Raw genomic sequence first — 19,699 nt, 5'->3', positions numbered from 1 at the left:
TTTACAAGCAAAAATTATTGTTTGGAAGATTTAAGATCTAACATACTCAATGTTTGACTGTCATGGCCTTCCAACAGACTGCTGCAGAAAAGGTGCACTTTACTGAAGAAAGGCTGAATGGTTGGATGGATGGAAATAACAGAGCCTAACTTCATCTCAGCTGATCTTAGCTACCATAATCTAACAAACACAAGTCCATTTATCATTTATTTTTTTACCCAATTACAATTTTAACCATTTTCCATATTAAGAGGAGAATAAATTGTTTTAATGGACAATACTCTGCTTCTCTCTGCTTTTATCAGTCTATATTGTCCTTCCTAAAGCTCCAGAAATCCTGGAGGGTCAGGGTGTGGGGCCGGAGACTGACATCTGGGCCGTTGGAGTCCTGTCCTTTATAATGTAAGCACTGACAAAACAAGTGTAAAAATACCACAAAATAAGATTTTATTTTGTTTAAAGTCAAATATAAGATCAATTAAAATTATATAGTTATATAGCTGTTAGGGATTTTTTTTAAGATCTCTTCAGGTTTAAGGAAAATTTTAAGAAAATTAAAGACACTCACAGATAGAGCGCATCATTTGTTGCTCCAAAATATCTAATTATTCTATCTGCTTGTAAATTTTCACCACAAGGCTGAGCGCCGACAGTCCCTTTTATGCCGAACACAGCTGGGAGCAAGACAAAAACATTAAGAAAGGGAAGATCCAGTTTGGCCGCTGTTACCCTGGTCTGTCAGAAGGAGCTTTAAACTTCATGAAGAACAGCCTGAATAATAAATCCTGGTGAGTGTCTCTCAGTGTCAGTGATTAGATTGGATTTGTTTATATAAAATATTGATGAGAACACACAGTTTTGATGGGTTAAAAAAAAAATGTTTGCAGGGGGAGACCAACGGCGGCCGAGTGTCTCCAGAACCCGTGGCTTCGCGCCCATCGGGCCCCACACAAAGTCCGACCCTCCAAAGTGTGCTTCTCCACTGACAAGCTCAGAGCTTTCCTCAAGAAGGAGGAGAAACGAGATCAGGTGTGCACAAAACATCAGGGGCCGTTCTTCCAGTGAGGTAAAACAAAACACCCAAACGCAAAACCTCTTCATCGTTGTGAACAACAACAAAAAAAATATATATATATCACTGCAATTGTATTTTTCCTGGTGTGACTTTTCTTCTGTTAAACAAAACCAAAGTTAGTTTCATAAAATGAAATATCCTGACTTTAAACGCGTCTTAATGAGTCTCAGTTTGTGAAATCTTTTCGATTTGGTTTTGATGGAAACATTTCAGGGATTAGTTAGGACTGCACACTGATGCATGAGTTGACAGGTTTTGATTGCTCTCAAAGTGATTTGCTGCCTTAATCTGTTAAAGCGTCAAACGTTTGGTCTTACATGTAACATCTGTTTTTTGTGTGTTTTAAGAAAACTACAGAAAATTTCAGAAATGTATTCCAAACTTTATTACTCATAAGTTTGCAATGAATAAATAGAACAGCGTGTGTTTTGTGAATGACCTCCTGTCTTGAAGTGAATGGAGAAAAAAAATAAATAAATGACACTCAAAGTGCTTTGTTAATGTCCCCAATCTCTTTATTTATCCACATTTCTATATAAACATGTGATATTGAACATCAATGGAAATCTACAAAATACAAAGTCTTCTCTGTGCAGGAATGTTTTAGTTATTTAATATTAGTGTTGAGCAAAAGTATGCATAAATACAGTTTTCAGTGGGTTTCTATGCAATTTATTAAAGTATGATTTCTCCATCTGTCCATTTATCCATACATCCCACTCCTTACTAGCTGGGTTTTTGCAAGATATATATTTCAAAGACTGACTACAGTGAAAATATCCCCCATCAATTAATTGTGAACATTCATGCTTCAAATAGGCTAAAAAGCACTGAGAACTCTTATACCCTGAACCCTGAATTTGCTATACCAAATAAGTGCCAAAGGTGTTTAATAGAGGCCAGAAAAAAGTTTCAAATTATACAGTTTTAAGATATTCATACATACATTTGACCAGTTTTTCTTTCACTAACTACAACAGAAATTCTTGCTCAGCAATGAAAACATTTTAACCCAAACGTTTGCATTTCTTTACTTGCATGGAAACAACACAGGTGCAGAGAAATGTAAAGAGAAATAAAAAAAACAACAACAACATATCTTCTGCTCTTTTCTTCGGTCGTGTTCATTCTCTGGGAGAGTTATTCTGATCAGAGTCACAAGCAGCAAAACAAGTGGGTAATTGTTTTTGGTTCATTTGGCCTCCTGGACCTTCTTGATTTCCTGTAAGGGGAGAAATAATAAAATACTGCAACTTGTACAAGAAACACAAACCGATAAAAAGCCACTGTTCTACTGTTTACATACTTCATCGAGGATTTCTTTCAGCTCCTCATAGGCCTTCTCTAAGTCATCATTGATGATAACTATGTCAAACACTCCAGGCTCTTTACCTAAAAACAATTTCATCTCGTTTAGCCTTTTGTGTTTTTACTTCAAGGTGTTTTATTGGGATTGTGAAGAAACTCACTAAGCTGCATATCGATGCGTGCAGCCTCCAGACGTTTCTGTAAACTCTCCTCCGTCTCTGTCTGCCGGTCTCTCAGACGTTTTTCCTAAAACAGAACATGGCATCACCTTTATCATTAAAAACTGTATTTATTTTTGATCCAGCTGTAAACAAGCTTAATTAAGAGTATAACAACAATGTTGGTGTTCAGGCACATGCGAATTGCATTACCAGGATCTCCATGGATGGAGGTTGGATGGAGATGTAGATGGGGTCCAGATCAGTCTCTTTAATCCGCTTCACCCCCTGGATATCCACATCGAGGATGCAGATCAGATTCTTAGCTCGTACATCTTCCACAGCAGCTTTACTGAAAGCAAAAAATGACAGCAGAGAGATTGTAGAACAACTGAGACCAAACAGGGAGGTTTTGCTTGTGTTTAAGCAGGTTTTGGGTGCATTTATGCAGTTTTGCTCTTTACAAAGGCAATGACCAGGGTAAGAGGATCTCTGCATTGATCCAGGCTGCTCAGACTTGGTGAGTAAACGTTATCTTCAGAATAAGGAGAGATTAAAGGTGACTCATAAGATGCTAAGCTGCTGTGGTGCTCTTTTTAACTTATAGGTTAAAGCTCCATCTGTCACTTAGGTAATGTGAATCTGTAACTGCTTCATGCTTTTTAATGAATCTTCCTTCATTTTTCTTTTTATTTCCCCCTGTGAGTTTTTGCTTTGGTAAGTATCCCTTAAATTTATAATAAATGTTTCCTGTGCTCGAATGGGTCATTATTAAAGGTGCTCAGATTTTAACTCTGGTTCTATTTTTACTCACACATTAAAGGGTCTAAGCGTTGGAGTAGTCCTTTTTTGATAATGAATCCCACCTAAACTTGTTTTGGGTTGATGCCCTCCTTGTGTTATTGAGGAACACCTGGAGCTGGTCAAATCCCAGCCTTTGAGATTTAGCTGATTAACCATCAAACCTGTGTTGGTCAAATAGGGCCAGCAGACAGCAGCTGACTTAACAGTTTTCTTATCATATCTGTGCATTAACCAGGATTACAGAAAAAAAAGTGATTATTTAAAATCATTTTACAGATGTTCTTGAAATGCTACAATAACACTAAAACGCTTAATGTTATTGTAACGCTTTTTTTTCCCCCCTCCAGGACTGCTCTGGATGTGATTCCATCTATGTCTACAAGTGCTGCCCACAGCATGATGCTGCTACCACCATTGTAAATTAGTTGCACTGGCTTCAGTTTAGGGGTATTAAAGTAAACCGGGCTGAATATAAATGTTCCAAAAAATATATATAAAAAACACATGCATCAATCACATGCATTTCTCCATGAAAAACATATGAGTTCGTAATATGCCAAAAATGCGTTGTAAACATAATGACATACGTTACCTTGTTCCATACATGTTGCCAGAAAACTCAGCATTCTCAATAAACTCTCCGTTGTCGATGCCTTCCTGCATGGCCTCTCTCGTCGTGAAGTGGTAGTCTGCAAGACGCATCATTGGTTATAATGCTAGATCTGCCGGAAAACACTCTGCTTTTAGAAAATAATACATATAATGCACAACAATCATAGTAGAAAGCAACATGGATTCCAACCAATTAAAAACAAAATCAGCTGCAAATTAAATTTCATCAACTGAAGCTAAGTTTACAAATGTTTTATTTGTTACTGTAAGCCTGTATCTAAACAATATTCAGTGTGAGTCAAATATCAACATAAAAAAATAATAATAATAATGGCGTTCCTTTTTCCATACCAGATCCACTGATCTAAATCCTTCAAACGTCAAAATCTCTCGGTATCTAAAAACACAAAGTTTCAGAAGCGAGCAAACACATTTCTACCTCTACCACTGATCTCCACATCACATGACAACTAATGCATTTGGAACTGAATACGATCCAAAGAGAAATGACAAGTGAGCTGGAAACAGTAAATATCATTCAAATTGGGGGATGATTTAAAAAAAAAAAGATTATTTTTTGCCCAAAGTTGGCTACATTACAGCTTGAGGAATTCAATAATAGTCAAAAATTAAAAATCAGGAAAGGAAAATAAAGAGCAAGATATTTTTTGAATTTAAAAACCTTGATTTAGTGGCGCTAGTGGTCGAATCTGAATGGTTAGAGCTCACTTCGCTACAGTGGAGGGCGGAACAGTTTTATGGGATGTTGGAAATGGGAATCACTGAAGAGGCAACACAGGGGGCTATTTTCAAAAGCTTTTTACTCCAAAGTGTAAACTGTCTTATCGCGATTCCCGTTCTTTATTACAGTTTGTATAATCATGACCGATTCCCTTATAAATCCAATGACAGTATGCCATGGTGATGAAAGTAACCCCCATCCCTCTATCTTAACAAGCTGTGATGAGGAATCACAGTGATAAAGATCACCTTTATCTTTGTGTTCTGATTCGTTTGGACACGAAAATGAGGTTTCAGAGGAAAAGACGTCTGCTACAGGCAGTAAAGTAGCCCCCAGAAGCATGGGGAGCTTGTTCAGCCCTATGGAGAGAGCAAAAAAGGCACAGAAAGAGGTTTATCCCTTTATATGAAGGGGGATTACACAAGGTGACAAAAACTATTTGTGCAGTTCGCTTGGGAGTAAGAAGTATCGTAGTGCTGTTGTAGCGAGGGCAGGGAAGGGAAATCCACTCTTATGACAGCCATGTAGGTTCAAATTCAAGTCCATGTCTGCCGTGAGTTGTCACTGCGTGTTAGCAAGGTGATGCTAACACAGCGTTAAAACGCTAAAACATCAAACACGTGCCAACTAGGCATGGGCCGGATGCAGGCATCAAGGTACACTTCCGTTTTAGAGCCCATGGCTTACAGTCTTTTTAAGAGTTTTGTCCTGCTTCATGAAACACACAACAGCTGATCCTTCCTTCCCATATGTTGTTGCACACTGCTGGTCAGCTGGCTGAATAGCAGCAACTTTTCCATTGCTGACAGGAGAGACAAATTCTGCTTTTTTTTATTCCGTTCTACAAAAGATGCTAAGGTTTCAATGCTTTTCAAGTAAATAGTCTGGTTTATCCCTGGGTCCAGTTTCCACATGCCCAAAGGTGCCTCAAAGAAACAAGTAGAAACATCCTGGTTCTGTTCAGGAAGAAGTTGATTTCTGTGTCCCAAATAAGATTGGTTTTTGTGCAAAAAGGGCGTATCCATATGTGCCTCAACAGCAACAGGCCTTCTAAAGACGCTGGTTGAAGCTGCATTACATGCAGCACTGTGGGTGTGTTTTTCTTTCTTTTTTTTTTTTCTCACTCTCCCCCTCATGTGTCTTGGCTGTGCAGGTGAGTGCAGCTGTTCCCACTTCACCTAATCAGCATGTAAAGCAGAGTACTTAAACTGTGGGAGTCTGGTTCAGACACAGGCCTGGATTTATTAGGTGTGAGAACCTTATGGGTTTGATCTCACCGGACATCTCCTGTGGACTCTACCAGGTTACTCCATTGCAGGGAGCTTGTTGTAATCAGAAAGGAGTGTGTATTTACTCATTTGAGAAGGAGGGTGAGTGTTTAGTTACTTTTTGTAGGGAATAACTTATTTTTGGTTGTTAAAATATGTTTTTTTTCTGTTTGGTTTTGGTGCTCTCTCATTTTGCTTTCGGGGAGGAATTTTGGTTGACTGCACTGACTACATTTATCACAGGATTAAAGTTTTTTAACTAGTTGTAAATGATAAGTTATGTGGTTATTTACTTAACCTATTTTTTTGCCACATCTTGTTTTTGAGCTTTTCATTTATCCCAAAACACAATTTTGTTCACTCCTAAGATGGCATGACTCTCTATCTATTTTCCAATTATATCTATAGCTTCCTTTAAAACAGGGTCCCCCCCCCGGTCAACAAAACTTTTCTAAGGTTTCTTTCTCGAAAAACTAAGACCGGCCCCGACCAAGGAAAAAGTTTGGGGACCCCTGCTTTACAACATTGGCCTTTACAAGATGACAAATGCTAAAATATTCACACACAGATTACCCCATCTCCTAGACATCCATCTGCAGATGTAGCAAGCTGGTAAGAGTTTGATTTTTTTCATAATAAAAATAATCTAACATGGTTAACATAATGACAGATTACTGTTATCAAATGCACTCAATGATCTTAATATTTGGAGACAAACCCTGTGATCCGATGAAGCTACTGTTACATTTTGGACAGGTCACCCTTGGGAAAAAAGAATTTTTTTATCTCAAGTGGTTCTTGTAAAATAATGGTTGCAAGCCAGAGAACATCATCCCAAATGTGAAGTATCTCATGTTATGGGATATTCTGATGTAGGACAGATTGGTCCACCTGGTATCTCGGGTATAAAACAGTCTTTCTGTAATAATGCAGAGTTACAAATTGGTTAAAGGACAACAAAGTCCTTGTTTTGGAGTGGTCAACACAACGCTCTGATAAATTTGTGGGAAGAGCTGAAAAGTTGTGTGTGAGCGAAGCAAACCTGGCTCAGTTACACCAGCTCTGTCAGAGAGAATGGGACAAAATCGCACCAAACTATGGTGAGAAGGAGACCCAAAATGTTTCATGCAAGCCATACAGTTTAAAAGCCAATTATACAAAATGAATCTAAAGACAGTTCAGCAAAACTGCAAGAAAATCTCATTATTTATAGCAAATCATTTTGGTAATCCTCATTGACCTGGAACAGGAGCAGTTTAGTCTGGTTTAATCTCAAGACAGTGAGGGGAATCAAGGTTGTTCCTTTTTATATAGCAAATAAAAATAAATGATTTCTTCAGTGATTTTAAAAAAAAATGTTTTATCATCTCAGGGGGAATTCAAGTTGCTCTTTTTTTTCTTTAAATTAAAGGACATTTTGTGATGTCATACATTTATGTTTTCAACTTTGGTCTAAATACTGTTAATGAAACCCTGATCTTTTTTTTATTATTATTTTATTACTGAAGGTTATTAGACGGTGGGAATCCCATACCGGCCCATGCCTAATGCAGACGCTACAAAAGGTGTCACCTACAAAAGCCATCCTGCAGCCAGAGCCTCCGTACCTTTGCCATCTTCTTCCCCTGGTCGAGGGTTTCTTGTTGTGTCTGAGAAAAGCATGGCATCATTAAAAAGCACTTAGATGCTGCAAAGTCCTCAGCTTAATAACAGAATCTGTTGAATTTGACAGTCGGCACCGCTTCCTCCTTCGGTTAGGCTCATGTTATGGAAGCTAATCACTAATTGGCACACAGACATACGTGACACGCTGAATCCAAACACTCCCTCGTGCTCCTTCATCAGCCTCTTCAGCAGGGTGCTCTTCCCTGCCCCAGAGGGGCCGCTCAGCACCACGGGCCTCGGTCCTGACATTGTTCCTGAAACACACACCGAATGCTCAGGATTGTCGGTACCGCAACAAAACGAGTGTGTGGACTGTAGTGTAAATTTCTGATTTTTTTTTCTTTTTTTTTTTTCTTTTATAAAAAGCACTAATGGAAAGCCACGATTCTGAGTTGTGTAAGCGATTTCTCCTCGGCGTTGAAGCTCAGCAGCTATCCTGTTAGCCGTCCTAAAGTGCACTGAGGTTAATCCTTTGATCCACTGCGCTGTCAGGTGGAGCATTTCACACAGAGGGTTAAAAACAAGCTGCTGCTGCTCTGATAATATCCCGATTTCAATCCCTGCTAGCAAACCGCTGGGCAAGAAGAAATTTCTCTTTAATTAAACAATTACTCTATGTCCTAACAGCTGGCCTGTAAGACAGCCAGAGCCTCTGAGGGTAGTAACATCAGGAGTGGCTGTTAATGAAGTCATGATGGGTCAGTCAGCAGGATTAATTAGATCTGGGACAGGTGGCCTATTTACCTGCTGCCACAAAGAGAGGACGATGTTCCAGGGACACCAAAACAATTAACACACTAACTTAATGACACAGGAGTCTCTGCCTAAGAACATAATAATATTCCATTATCTCTAAAAGGCTGCAATAACTTATTTTAGTTGTTACTGTTATTTGGCTGCTTAATGTTTATTTCTGATGGTAATATAGTGATATCTACTGCGGTGTATCAGTTATTTTAGTAGATCTATCTCGATAGTCTTTTACACAGAACAAAACGGTATAAATTAAAGACAATTAACAAACCAGTGAAGTAAGCTGTTGCTTTCAACATACTGTAAAATGAAGATTTACTTGTGTTATTTCCAGTGACGCATCAAATATGTCAAACCCCAAAACAATTGGAATTAATCAGTCAATAAATACTGGACAATGTCCTCCAGCAGCTATGATTGTGTATATGGTGCAGCACTACTATATATTCTTCTGCCCCTTTACTCCCATATTTTAGTTTGACTTTAGGTTTAAGGAGTTTGGTAAAAAGTCCATCTTACCTTTCCTCGCTGCGCCTGAATCGTCTGTTCTGCAGAGACGTTCAGCAACAAGCGATTCTTAAGCCTGGCATCTTAATGGGCTGAGTGCAATCCCAGTGTGTGTGTGTGTGTTTGTGTCACACTGGAGCAGCTGTCAGTCTGAATTACCACCATCTCCATTTAGCTCAGTGACCAATCACATGTGAGCCCTCTTTGCATAAGATGGGCTAATCTTCAGGAACAAATGGTTATTCATTCAGTAGTGCTTTTGCTTGTGAGGCATCAAAATGTTTCCTGGATTGTGGCTTCAAACTCGAACCAAAGGGTTATTTTGCAGACGTGCTTTGGGATTTTGCCGCTGCAGATGATGGCTGATGGTAAAGGGAAGCACAGGTGTTACTGACAGACAGAGTGCCTTGCTAAACTGGACATACTGCTTAACTTCTTACATGTCACATTACAACCACAAACCTTAATATGTTTTCTTGGCATTTTACAAGATGGGCCGACACAAAAGTACTGCATAATTGTAACATGTCAGGAAAATGACAAATTGTTTTTGAAACTTTATTCAGATGAAAAATTGCTAGTTTTGACCTATATATTTATTTATATTCAGCCTGCCAGAGTCAACATTTATTATAATCACCCTGCAGTTGCAGCTCTACCAGCTTTTCACCTCTACAGACTGAACCTGCTGGTTTTTCTTTGCAAGATAGTTCAGACTCAGATTTGATGGATGGTGATTGGAAACTCCTTTTTTTTTTTGTTTTTTTTTTTCCCCAAGTATTGCCACAGATTATCAGTTGGATTTAGGTCTATACTTTGACTGGCCCATTCTTACACATGAATGTGTTTCTATTGAGACCATTGTATTGCAGCTGTGGTTGCATGTTCAGAGTCGGTACCCACTGAGATTTTAACTTGCACTTCAGTCTCACATCATTTCCTACAGGTTTTCTCTCTGCTCTGACCAGTTTTCTTGTCACTGGTGGAAAAGAAAACGTCTCTACAGCGTTACACTACCACCTGAACTGTGATGATGACCATCTTGGGATATTGTTTCACCTGATCTAACCCTAAACCTGCTTTGACTTGCGTTCCTTTGTCCTCGCAAAGGTTTTGTTTGTGTACATCAGCAGAACGCAGACAAGATTTGGATTTACATATTTCCTCATAAATTCAACGTAGCAACCAAGATGAGAACATTTTGGAGGCTTAAACTGGTAACATGGGTCTAGCTTGGAGACTTGAAGTCAGATGTTTCCTTAATGGTGTATTTTCAAATGTTGAGTTGTGAAAATCTTTCTGTTTACGTACTGGGCTCAAACGTTTAGATGTTAGGCCACGGTTGGTGTCAAAGGCTCAAAATAGCAAAGGTTTAAGGTTCCTCACCTCCATATGAGCTGCATTAGGCTCTGCTGGCTAATCCTGCTCGACTCACTTCTTAAAGGGCAACCGCACCACATCCAGTTATCCTTACAGGGGGAGGCTGACGAATATCTGCCTTTCAAATTATTTATAAACACAAAAACAAGTGTTTGACGCATTTTAATGTAGTAATGTTGATAAAAAGTACATTTAATAAAGTAAATGAAAGAAAAGTGTTGGTAAAGACAAAATGCGACTGACTGAGATGAAATTACAGGGAACATTTGAAACCTAAAGTAGTACAAACAACAAATACAAAAGAAACTAAACAAAGACATTAGTCTGTACAGTAAATACAAACAGGCTGTTGTGCTAGTCAACATCATATACACACAGCACTCAATACATACATACACAAAACTATGTACATGTGCTTTCAGTTCATTTGAGTTTAACATTTCCCCTTTAAACAGACAAAAGATTAAAAAAAAAAGAAAAGATAAATTATTATTTTCCCAAAGCATTTGTAATGCCTGAGCTCTCAGCTGATGTTTCATTCTGCAGCACAAAAGTCGACCTGGGAGCAGGTCAGAGGTCAGAGGACATTAGTGGATGTTAGTAGTTCGTTTAAAAACGGGAGCGTGTGAAGATGAAGGCGGACATTCGGGACAGACCAGCTGCCCCAATATCGCCACCTCTGATTGGCTGAAACTGAAACATTTCCCCCTTCGGTCCCTGCAAGCTACAGATAGACCCGCCTCAGGTCTCCGGGCGACGTGATGGTGTTGCACTGAGGACACAACTTCTTTGCTCCCTGAAACAGAAAGAAGTCTTCAGTCCACAACTGTCTCTACAGTTCATTTTTCTGTTTGTGTGAGTCGGAGGATTTACCAGCGTCCGCAGCCAGCACTCCTCACAGTGGACATGCCAGCACTGGATGGAAGTGAGCGGTGTTGTATATGTGTCCTGCAGGCAAACAGAAACACACAGCTGTAGTTTGAAAAGCTGCCACTAGATGTCCTTAAGCCATTAAGAAAAAAAAAAAAAAGAACACCACGAAGAAACAGGAAATGAGATTTTATTGGAACAAATCATTTTTTATGACCAGCATCATTTAATTTTGAAACGGTCATAGTAGCTCAGAATTTTAAAGCTTGTAGAAAAGGGGAAATTATTTTATCTAGAAGAAAAGAAAATTAGATAAAATATGCTTTTTTTTAATTAGATGTTTTTATTTTTAAATGGTATGTGGTTTCAGAACCCAGGTATTGTTAGTTTTTGTTGTTTTACTTGCAGTGCATGAAAATGATATATAAACTGTGATGTGGAATGTTGGGTAATTCAGTCAAGGCAAACTCTTCAAAGTTTTAAATGTTTCTGTTATAAATCTACAGCTTTTCATAGGCTTATAAATCTAAACCAGTAGATGACACTTGCATATATGATTAAACAAAAAGCAATATTTATATTCCAGTGAAACACCATGACTAATAATGTAGATTTATAGCCCTGAACACAGGCCCCTGCAGGGACTTCAGCAGTTTTGACGCTGCTGCTCTCCTTCCTTCCTGCATTTCTGCTCTGTTGGTTTAATTTGCCATCATACTCACCATGCAGATGAGGCATTTAAATCTGTCTCCTTTAGACAGCTGTTTCTCCAAATCTCGGATCCGAGCTTTAAGCGCGTCCAGGGTTGTCGGCGTGGAGTCCTCTGAAAGCCTGGAGGCACACACACACACACACACAGATGGACACACACTCAGAGCTGAGCGCGCTCAGTAACAGCATGGCAGAGCGAAAGGTGCGCGAGTTACGCTGACACTGGAGAGTCATTTATAAAATTGAAGACAGATTAAATTATTCGCTGGCCAACATGGACACTGAGCATGAAATTTAGCAGCAATCACATTGCCGGCATTGGCTGTCTCATTTATCATAGGAAGGAGACAGGGCCTGTGGAGGGGAGGGGGGAGGGTTGTCCTCACACAAACAGACACACAATTACAGGATAGACTGTATGTGCAAACAGACTATACAGGCGGGACACAATGCATTAAGTGTGATGAAACATGTGTACATGCTTGCATGGTCTGCTAGGACCTTGACGGATGAGATCATCACATTGATACAGTGTTGTATATCATGCTGAGGGGGCAGGCAAGTCTGATCTGATGGAGAACCGAGCCGCCAAAATACGGTTTGCAGAAAACCACGGTCACACCTGCTCAGCTCTAATTGGCTCCTTCACACCTGAAAATGTTTCGCTCTGTCCGTTCACCCTGTGCATGCTGGGAAATGGGACAGCACCACCATCATCAGCTCCGTGGTGAGCGCTAAGCTTGTGTTTCTCTATCATCACTTTGACATAAACCAAGCAACTTCCTGAGTGCTGCACAACTAAAGAGCAGCGAGTTTTGAATATTCGAGGTGAAAGTCGATGACATGCCGAAAAGCCCGACTTACGGCTCTATCTCTGCGTTCCTGCAGGTTCTGGGAAGACCGGCTACGGTAGTGTCCTGCTTCTCTCCGCTGCTTGTAGAGGGACTCCCTGAGAGAAAAAAAAAAAACAGATAAATGATTTAACACTTTGAAACATTTAAAACACATGACCAGACATTTCAGAAGAAAAAATAAAAAAAAATCTAGTACATTGTTTTCACTCGGTGAAACTCACCATCGTTTGACCATTTGGGAAAGTCAAGCTTCAGTCTGGAATCAGGCAGCAAGCTGCTGCTGAGACACAACCGGAGCACGAGTTAGAAAGCCAAGCAGCTTTGCAAATAAAATCACAATGATTAGGTAGCATAGATGGAATGTTTTTATTCTTATTTTTTGTCTGCCTGACTGTTTAATGTGAACGGGACATCATTAGGAAAGTTACATACTTTGCTGCCGACTCTTTGGAGCTTTCTGCTGAGCAGGGGATTACATCCGTCTCACTGTATCTGCAGCCGCAGTCAGGAAAAACACAACAACTACAAACAGCATGTTTAGAAAACAAATACTGTCATCAGGGAATAATTCCCCAGACTTTAGCCCTTAGGCACTTTGTAAAAAAATGTTGATGATTTTTATTTTATTTTTGATTTAATGATTATTTTAAAAAAAAAGAGAAAATGTCAGAGGAGAGGATTATATTTTTAATGCTGCATTAAGACAGCTATGTAAAGAAAGAAAGAAAAAAAAAAAGAAACCTCATTACACAATGTTGATGTAGTTTAAGAGCACATTTAGGTATGTGTATGTTTTTTTCCACAAAATTATTTAAAAGGCAGTAAATTTAAGAAATGTAATTGATTCAACTTCATGATGACTAAATGATTGTCTTTTATGTGTTAATAAATGTGTTTTATTTGTTATTTATTCATCATTTTATATTAGGATTAATTTAAAGAATCCTGGGTTTCAGGGGTTCTGCAGATCTTGGTGGGGGTTTTTCTTCATTATATTTCTCTCTATAGATGTGGCTGGGTATTCTGGTGAAAGGCAGTGAGCTTCTGTTTATCTGTGGTTAATTCATTCTCTTCTTTTTTTAAGATTTCTTAAATCCAACTTTTCTTTTTCATTTTTTATAATTTTTTAAGTAAGGCATATTCTCTTGGTGGTTAAAATTGTTTAAAAATGTTTTTTTGTTTTTTTTTTAAAAACAGAAACAAAATAGAAAGAAAACATAATTTGCACCGTTTATGAAGGAGCATCATGCATCCAAACGTTGAGACACAGACATCCAACAGTCACTCTGTCTGTTTACTTTCCACATTTCCTCACATCTGTCCAGCACTGGCTGGCAGAAGCCAGAAGTTGACCGCAAAATCGGCACACAGAAAATGGGATTATTGGGTGCGTTTTTGCAAATCCTCTAGCTGCAACATGCAAGAAAGGAATTATAAAAAAATAAATAAAAACAGCACAAGTAAAAGGATGTTTATGTGTGCTTGTACATTGAGTATGTTCATGGGTTTCAGAAATGTAATCTGTAATGTCACTGTGTCGCAGCAGATCTATGCTGGTGAACGTACCCAAGTTGAAGGAGTGCAGTAGTTTGCTTCTGTTTATAGCGGGGAAAAAAAATCTAACGAGACCCGGCTGATGCCATCAAGTTGTGGACTTCACAGCAGCCTTTCTCTTCTTCGGTTCACTGCCTACTCAGACATGTAATCGAATGTTTTTAATATATTTGCATTCAGGGTGAAAGGATACTGCGCTCTGCCGTACTCTAGCGTATCGTCTCCATCAACGTCCAGGTCTGCGTCGCTGTCCCGACACTCCCTGGAAGTGGTGCTCACCAGTGTCAAACCTGCTGAAAGCATTGTGAATATTCACCAAAACAAAGCTGTTTCTCTGCCGTACGAGGAGATGCGTCTCTTTTTATCACAGTTAAAGAGTCATGTCTCGCAGCGAGCCGTGACCTCTCAGCTTCCCTCCCTGCTAAAAGAAACTGTTACTTTTAAGCGAGCCTCCAGGGAACGCTTCCCCACCGTAATCTGGACTGAAAAGTTCAGTGGTTCTTCCACTGTCACTCAGTCACATCATTCACTCTCCACTGAATAAGATCCCCCCCACAAACACGCACACTCACCCACACATCTGTGCAAACACAGATCCTTGCTTACCTTTAAACCCTATCGCTGTCATCTGCGTCCTTCTCCCACACACACACACACACACCCACACATCTGTGCAAACACAGATCCTTGCTTACCTTTAAACCCTATCGCTGTCATCTGCGTCCTTCTCCTCTCGTTCCACTCGTCCTCCGCCGGCAGCAGGTCCGCCGAAGCCTCCTGCAGCAAGCACAAGCACCAGGCTTCACCATCTGCACGAGTACGCCCGTATGTCGCCCCACCGCCAGCAGCTACGTATCGGCATCTGTGCTTTTATAGCTGGCGGTGTTTTCACATGGATACACAGCGGACTGACAGCGATCCCGATGCCATGTGAACAAAGCGACTCAACGGTGTCTCTGCATACAGACCCCTGACATTCTCTCAACCTGAGATCACCAGGCTACACCATGCATGAGCTAATCTGAGATTAGAGAAAAATGTGTTTTATGCCGAGTTGGAAAAAAAAAAAGAAAGTAAGGAAATTACCTGCCCTTCCTCCGGTTTTCTCCTCTTCAGCTTCCCAATCCTGACTGGAAACAGACAGAAGAAACAACAAGATTGTGATGAGTTTAGAAGTAAAACTCCTCACCAACATACTACATTTTTAAATCACTATAATACCAGTAACTTTGTCATTATTTTTTAAAGTAATGTTAAAGATTTTTTTTATTTTTTTTTTAAGATTTCAGAGTGTAAAATGATGTTGTTGCATTAAAGTACAGATTTTTTTTTAAAGCTTTTCATCAAGGGTGCCGATATTTTAAACTTTATCTTTTACTGAGATGCTTCTTCTGAATTTTCACTAAAGATCTTAAGTTTATTTATTAATTTATCAACTAGAATGACTCGAACCAGACAACAGATGCGACAATAATCTATTGAATTTTTTTTATCAAAATAGCCTTTTTTAGAAAAAGGCATATTTCTTTCCCACATTTGAAGGTAGACAGTAACATGATCTTCCACTGCAGTAATGGCATTAATAACATTTAACACGCATGTGGAATATGATGGGGTTTCAACTTTCATTTGACCTGTCTGAGGAAAGATGCAGTACGCAACTTTCAAAATATTTAAAAATGTCTTTTCCTTAATGACGGTGAATCAGGCGAGCTGCATAATGTATTCGGCTGTGACATCAGGGCCCTTTTCTGTCATTTCAGCAGGACACTGTCCTCGCTGAAAATATTAAAGTTAACACGGCAGAACACCAACAGCACCTCCTCTCCCCATCGCATGAGGGGACATTAAGTTTAAGAGCCCTCTAATGCGAGCTGGATGACACCGGGGCCCCAGTCGGACGGGGATCCGGGGCACGGCCGTGACCCGAGAGCCGCCATCCCAGCGCACATAATGAGGGTTAAAGAGATGGTCATAGATGAGGAAGAGCTCATCAAACAAAGAGAGAGTGAGGCTGATTAATCAGTGGCGGTGCGCCTCCTCCCTGCTCCCTCCTCCTCGCCTCTCTGACGTGTGTTTAGAAGCTCATTATGCTGTGCGGTTATGAAGCCCAGTAAAGGCTAACAGACCTCGACAGCAGCGGTGTGAGGAGTCAGCCAGGAGCCGGAGCGTCTCCTCCTCCAAGGATGACAATAACAAGTATGTTGTGAGTTGGAGTCAGAACGCTGCATCTGGCCTCATCTCTGCATCAGGCCTGAGACGATGTCTGCTCATAAATGACTCCACAAACAAAAAGCGATGTTTCACCAAAACATTTATGGGGGTTACTCTGTCGCTGAATCCAATTTCAGAACCTTTCCGCTCATTTCTGGCACTTAACCTCATGTTTCTCAATGTGAGGGCGTCCCAGTTGTTTCTGTGGTTGAATGAGGTCTAATTGAAATGACCTTATTGAGTGTTTCAGGAACACACTTGCTAATGTAAATATTTAAACACATTTTGATGGCACTGGAAGCACTCCAACATCTAGTTTTAGTGTTTAGATATGTGTAGTACGGCTGATAATTTATTTTAATTAGCATGGAAAATAGCAAATATAAAATATTTATCAATTTAAAAGATTTAACCATCAAAACAACCACTAGAAGTTTAGTTTTATTTATAAATGTTGGTGCTTTTCTGTGTGATTTTTCAGTTATGCACAATGAGCAAAAAAGAAAAAAAGAAAAGTTTTAATTTCTCTACTCATGAAGTAATTCTCTGTTTGAAAGACAGCAAGGGAAAACCTAGATTGTTTTTGGTAATAATCATTAGTAATCTTAAATTGGAAGATTACAATATATAATATGACATTTTGATTATATACAGTATCATAAAATACTAAATCGAAAATCTAAATATACTGTATTTCAACACTCTGAAGTATATTTCTTTTAAAGTATGAATATATCACTGCTCTTCCTCTCTAGAAGCATACAATTACTGACATCTGTTCAGATGACCCCCTCAGTAGCCATAAAATCAGGACTGCTCCCCTAAAGGCGGAGATGCAAACATGTTTGACTCAAAGACTTTGACTCCTTCCGGTAGTCCGACAAATTTATATTCTCCATTAATTCTCATTTTGATTTTAAACTTGCAAATTAAAAATGGATGTTAGGAATAGTTAATCAGTTCTATTCCCGCTTCACCTTCTTCAGTCCAGCTCTTATGCCACAGTCTGATTTAGAGGTAGAAGCCACTTCATCTCAGTGGGATCTGTCCAGTCTGAGAGACAGACTGAAGGGGGACAAAAGTATGAGATTCTGCCTCTGCTTTTCAATTATTAAAACTGAGAAACTTCTTCTGTTGCAGGAATATATAAAAGACAGAATCCAAGTGACTGTGTTCTGCTTATAAGTCCTTGAAATGGACTCAGCTTGTTGTTGTTTTCATCAGGCAATCAAGTTCGGGACCTCCCTGAGTATTTAGTCTTATGTGGTCTTACGGGTGGTGCTGGGAGAGGGTTAGCTTTATTTTTCTCACAAGTTTCTCCCTCATTTTGTGACATAAAATGGCACCCAGGATGACACACACAAACCACAGGCATTTAAGTTGCGTATGTTTACTTAGCAGGAATCCTCAGTTTTCTGAGCTTCTTGAAGAGTGTCCCATTCCTCCGTGATGAGGGAGATGAAACCTCCAGGACTCAGTTTCAGCTGATCACAGCATCACTTTATTGCACTGAAATCACTTCATTATTAGTCACTACTAATGTGACTACGTGCCGATAATTTAATTTTGCAAGTAGGCCACTTTTTTAAATGGAAAGTCAGAAAGATGTGTGTTGATCTGCATAAATTAGGAATTGGCTTCATCAACCGTCAAAGCAGCCATTAAAAAGCTTTAAACAACTGGAACTGTAAAAAAAAAGTGGACAGTAAGTTGATATTTCTTTTGCGCACAATAAGAGAATGGTGAGGGAGGAAAAAACAAAATCTCCAAAACTCACCGTGAGAGAACGGCAGCATAGTTTCACTCATTTTTAAAGCATCACTGAGCAAAACCAACCATTTGTAAGAGTTGTATAAGGATCACAAGCAAGAAAAATCCCACCAGCAGCTACTTATCCTCCCCCCGCTTCAGTCTGTAGATCATCGCAGTAGAGATTAATGCAGCAGCTCTTTATTCATGACATTTACAGCTGCAAGTCCATAAAAGCCGCTGTCATTTCAGGGGACACTTAACATCAGCTGAAGGTGTTTTTAATGATCTGAGATCCTGTCGTTGATTATTACTGAGCAATAAAGCCCTGGTTTTATATCTCAGGTAGAGTTCACTCTTTAAAAAAGTTACCTTTGATCGCTGTGTGTTTATAAAGGCTCCATTAAATTTTGTAAGCTGATCAGCTGTAAACCTCATACAAAGGGTGCTCGAAAAGTTGTTCTGATATTCAAAATTAAAGCAAAATTATACTGAAAATTAAAAAAATAAAATAAAATAAAACATGCCGATTTTGTGAGGATCTTTTACAGGAGATATAAGTAAACTGAGTGGTCACTAAACTTATATGAACAACAATTGATCTATGGTTTCATGGGGGAAAAAAATTAAATATTTACACATTAAATCAGGTTGAAGAATATCTTCCAATATTTTTTTTCTCTTAAAGTTCTTACTAGCCAAAATCATTATCCAAACTGTCCATACTTACCAGTCAGTAATCTTTGGAAACATTTAGCAATATAATTTGATGGAACGCGGTATTCGGCCTGTGCAAAAACATACTTCATGTCACATCCAGGACTCCACATGCAGACGCGAGGGTCGGGGAGGGAGAAAGAAAAAGTGCTTCTCTGTGTTCCTTACCAGCTTGTGTGCAGTCTAGGTGGGCTCCTGCGCTGTGTGGGCGCAATGGGGCGGATTTGACGTAGCACCTGCACCAGCAGAGGTCGTCGACTGTTAACATATCAAGAGGTCAAAGTTGGAAAGGTTAATAGCTCCTCTGCTCGTGTGGGCGCTAGGCCAGCGGAGATTGTGTGGGAAAAAAGGGGAGATATCTGCACGGGGAGTGAGGGAGGGCTTTAAAAAACTAACACATGACTGAGCGACCGTGTGTGAACAAAGGCAACTCTGATTACTTAAGTCTTTAAATTAGAAGCTACTTAACACGGCAGGCTTTAAACACTGGACTATGTTGGACACAAAGTGACCCTGCAGAGCAGAGAAGCAACATTTAGACCACTTTGCATCAACTTACCATTTAGTCTTGTGTGTCTGTTGGCTCGCACTCTGAGAAACGTCTGCAGCAAACAAGATAAAGTGATTAAGGTCATCACAACAACTTTAACAACTTTATTTTATTTATTTATTTATTTGCAATAAATATGAGAATGTAGATTTCAGTGTTGGCAGAATATTAACAATCATAGAAAGATTTGCACATAAAACTCTAAAGA

The 19,699-nt window shown here is 39.4% G+C and overlaps 3 protein-coding genes across 10 annotated transcripts in view; 1 reads left to right on the top strand and 2 right to left on the bottom strand.

The window, feature by feature from the left end:
* The window catches only part of obscna (obscurin, cytoskeletal calmodulin and titin-interacting RhoGEF a), a 57,937-nt gene extending 56,440 nt beyond the window's left edge, over positions 1 to 1,497 (top strand). Inside the window, exons 92-95 of the mRNA XM_016671805.1 lie at positions 78 to 92; positions 306 to 402; positions 639 to 788; positions 888 to 1,497. Coding sequence (XP_016527291.1) covers positions 78 to 92; positions 306 to 402; positions 639 to 788; positions 888 to 1,065 — 440 coding nt within the window. The 3' untranslated portion in view covers positions 1,066 to 1,497. The remainder of the gene's footprint in view (positions 1 to 77; positions 93 to 305; positions 403 to 638; positions 789 to 887) is intronic.
* Positions 1,498 to 1,568: 71 nt separating this feature from the next.
* Positions 1,569 to 9,013, bottom strand: guk1b (guanylate kinase 1b). 4 transcript variants are annotated; one of them, XM_007552750.2, is made up of 9 exons: positions 8,905 to 9,013; positions 7,770 to 7,886; positions 7,575 to 7,616; positions 4,948 to 5,058; positions 3,938 to 4,034; positions 2,755 to 2,893; positions 2,545 to 2,629; positions 2,382 to 2,467; positions 1,569 to 2,297 (listed from the first exon to the last, which is right to left on the bottom strand). In XM_007552750.2, exons 2-9 carry the CDS (start codon positions 7,879 to 7,881, stop codon positions 2,268 to 2,270), a joined length of 702 nt encoding a protein of 233 aa, XP_007552812.1. In that variant the 5' UTR covers positions 7,882 to 7,886; positions 8,905 to 9,013; the 3' UTR covers positions 1,569 to 2,267. The 4 variants fall into 4 exon arrangements, with proteins under 4 accessions (XP_007552812.1, XP_007552813.1, XP_016527304.1 ...); XM_007552751.2 differs by lacking the exon at positions 4,948 to 5,058 and having other exon boundaries at positions 8,905 to 9,012; XM_016671818.1 differs by lacking the exon at positions 8,905 to 9,013 and having other exon boundaries at positions 7,544 to 7,616; positions 7,770 to 7,814.
* Positions 9,014 to 10,419: 1,406 nt separating this feature from the next.
* Positions 10,420 to 19,699, bottom strand: part of rnf220b (ring finger protein 220b) — a 35,872-nt gene continuing 26,592 nt past the window's right edge. Inside the window, exons 6-16 of one of the 5 annotated variants that reach the window (XM_016671814.1) lie at positions 19,501 to 19,543; positions 19,110 to 19,199; positions 15,348 to 15,391; positions 14,957 to 15,038; positions 14,455 to 14,554; positions 13,140 to 13,199; positions 12,929 to 12,987; positions 12,718 to 12,802; positions 11,865 to 11,973; positions 11,146 to 11,220; positions 10,420 to 11,068 (exon numbers count right to left, since the gene is read on the bottom strand). In XM_016671814.1, coding sequence (XP_016527300.1) covers positions 10,997 to 11,068; positions 11,146 to 11,220; positions 11,865 to 11,973; positions 12,718 to 12,802; positions 12,929 to 12,987; positions 13,140 to 13,199; positions 14,455 to 14,554; positions 14,957 to 15,038; positions 15,348 to 15,391; positions 19,110 to 19,199; positions 19,501 to 19,543 — 819 coding nt within the window. In that variant the 3' untranslated portion in view covers positions 10,420 to 10,996. The remainder of the gene's footprint in view (positions 11,069 to 11,145; positions 11,221 to 11,864; positions 11,974 to 12,717; positions 12,803 to 12,928; positions 12,988 to 13,139; positions 13,200 to 14,454; positions 14,555 to 14,956; positions 15,039 to 15,347; positions 15,392 to 19,109; positions 19,200 to 19,500; positions 19,544 to 19,699) is intronic. The other 4 variants (XM_016671815.1, XM_007552752.2, XM_016671816.1 and 1 more) reach the window with 4 other exon arrangements.

Source organism: Poecilia formosa, unplaced genomic scaffold (assembly GCF_000485575.1).
Source record: "Poecilia formosa unplaced genomic scaffold, Poecilia_formosa-5.1.2 Scaffold52, whole genome shotgun sequence".
NCBI lineage: Eukaryota > Metazoa > Chordata > Actinopteri > Cyprinodontiformes > Poeciliidae > Poecilia > Poecilia formosa.
The sequence above is the reverse complement of the archived record's forward strand: the minus strand, read 5'-3'. Positions and strand labels throughout refer to the sequence as shown.

What these genes read in the sequence shown, in the direction of transcription:
- guk1b (XM_007552750.2), bottom strand. Translation starts at nt 7,881, where the DNA reads ATGTCAGGACCGAGGCCCGTGGTGCTGAGCGGCCCCTCTGGGGCAGGG. An exon ending in GGCAACATGTATGGAACAAG is followed by an intron (nt 2,894 to 3,937) that starts GTAACGTATGTC and finishes TTTTGCTTTCAG; the next exon opens with TAAAGCTGCTGTGGAAGATG. An exon ending in ACGCATCGATATGCAGCTTA is followed by an intron (nt 2,468 to 2,544) that starts GTGAGTTTCTTC and finishes AATTGTTTTTAG; the next exon opens with GTAAAGAGCCTGGAGTGTTT.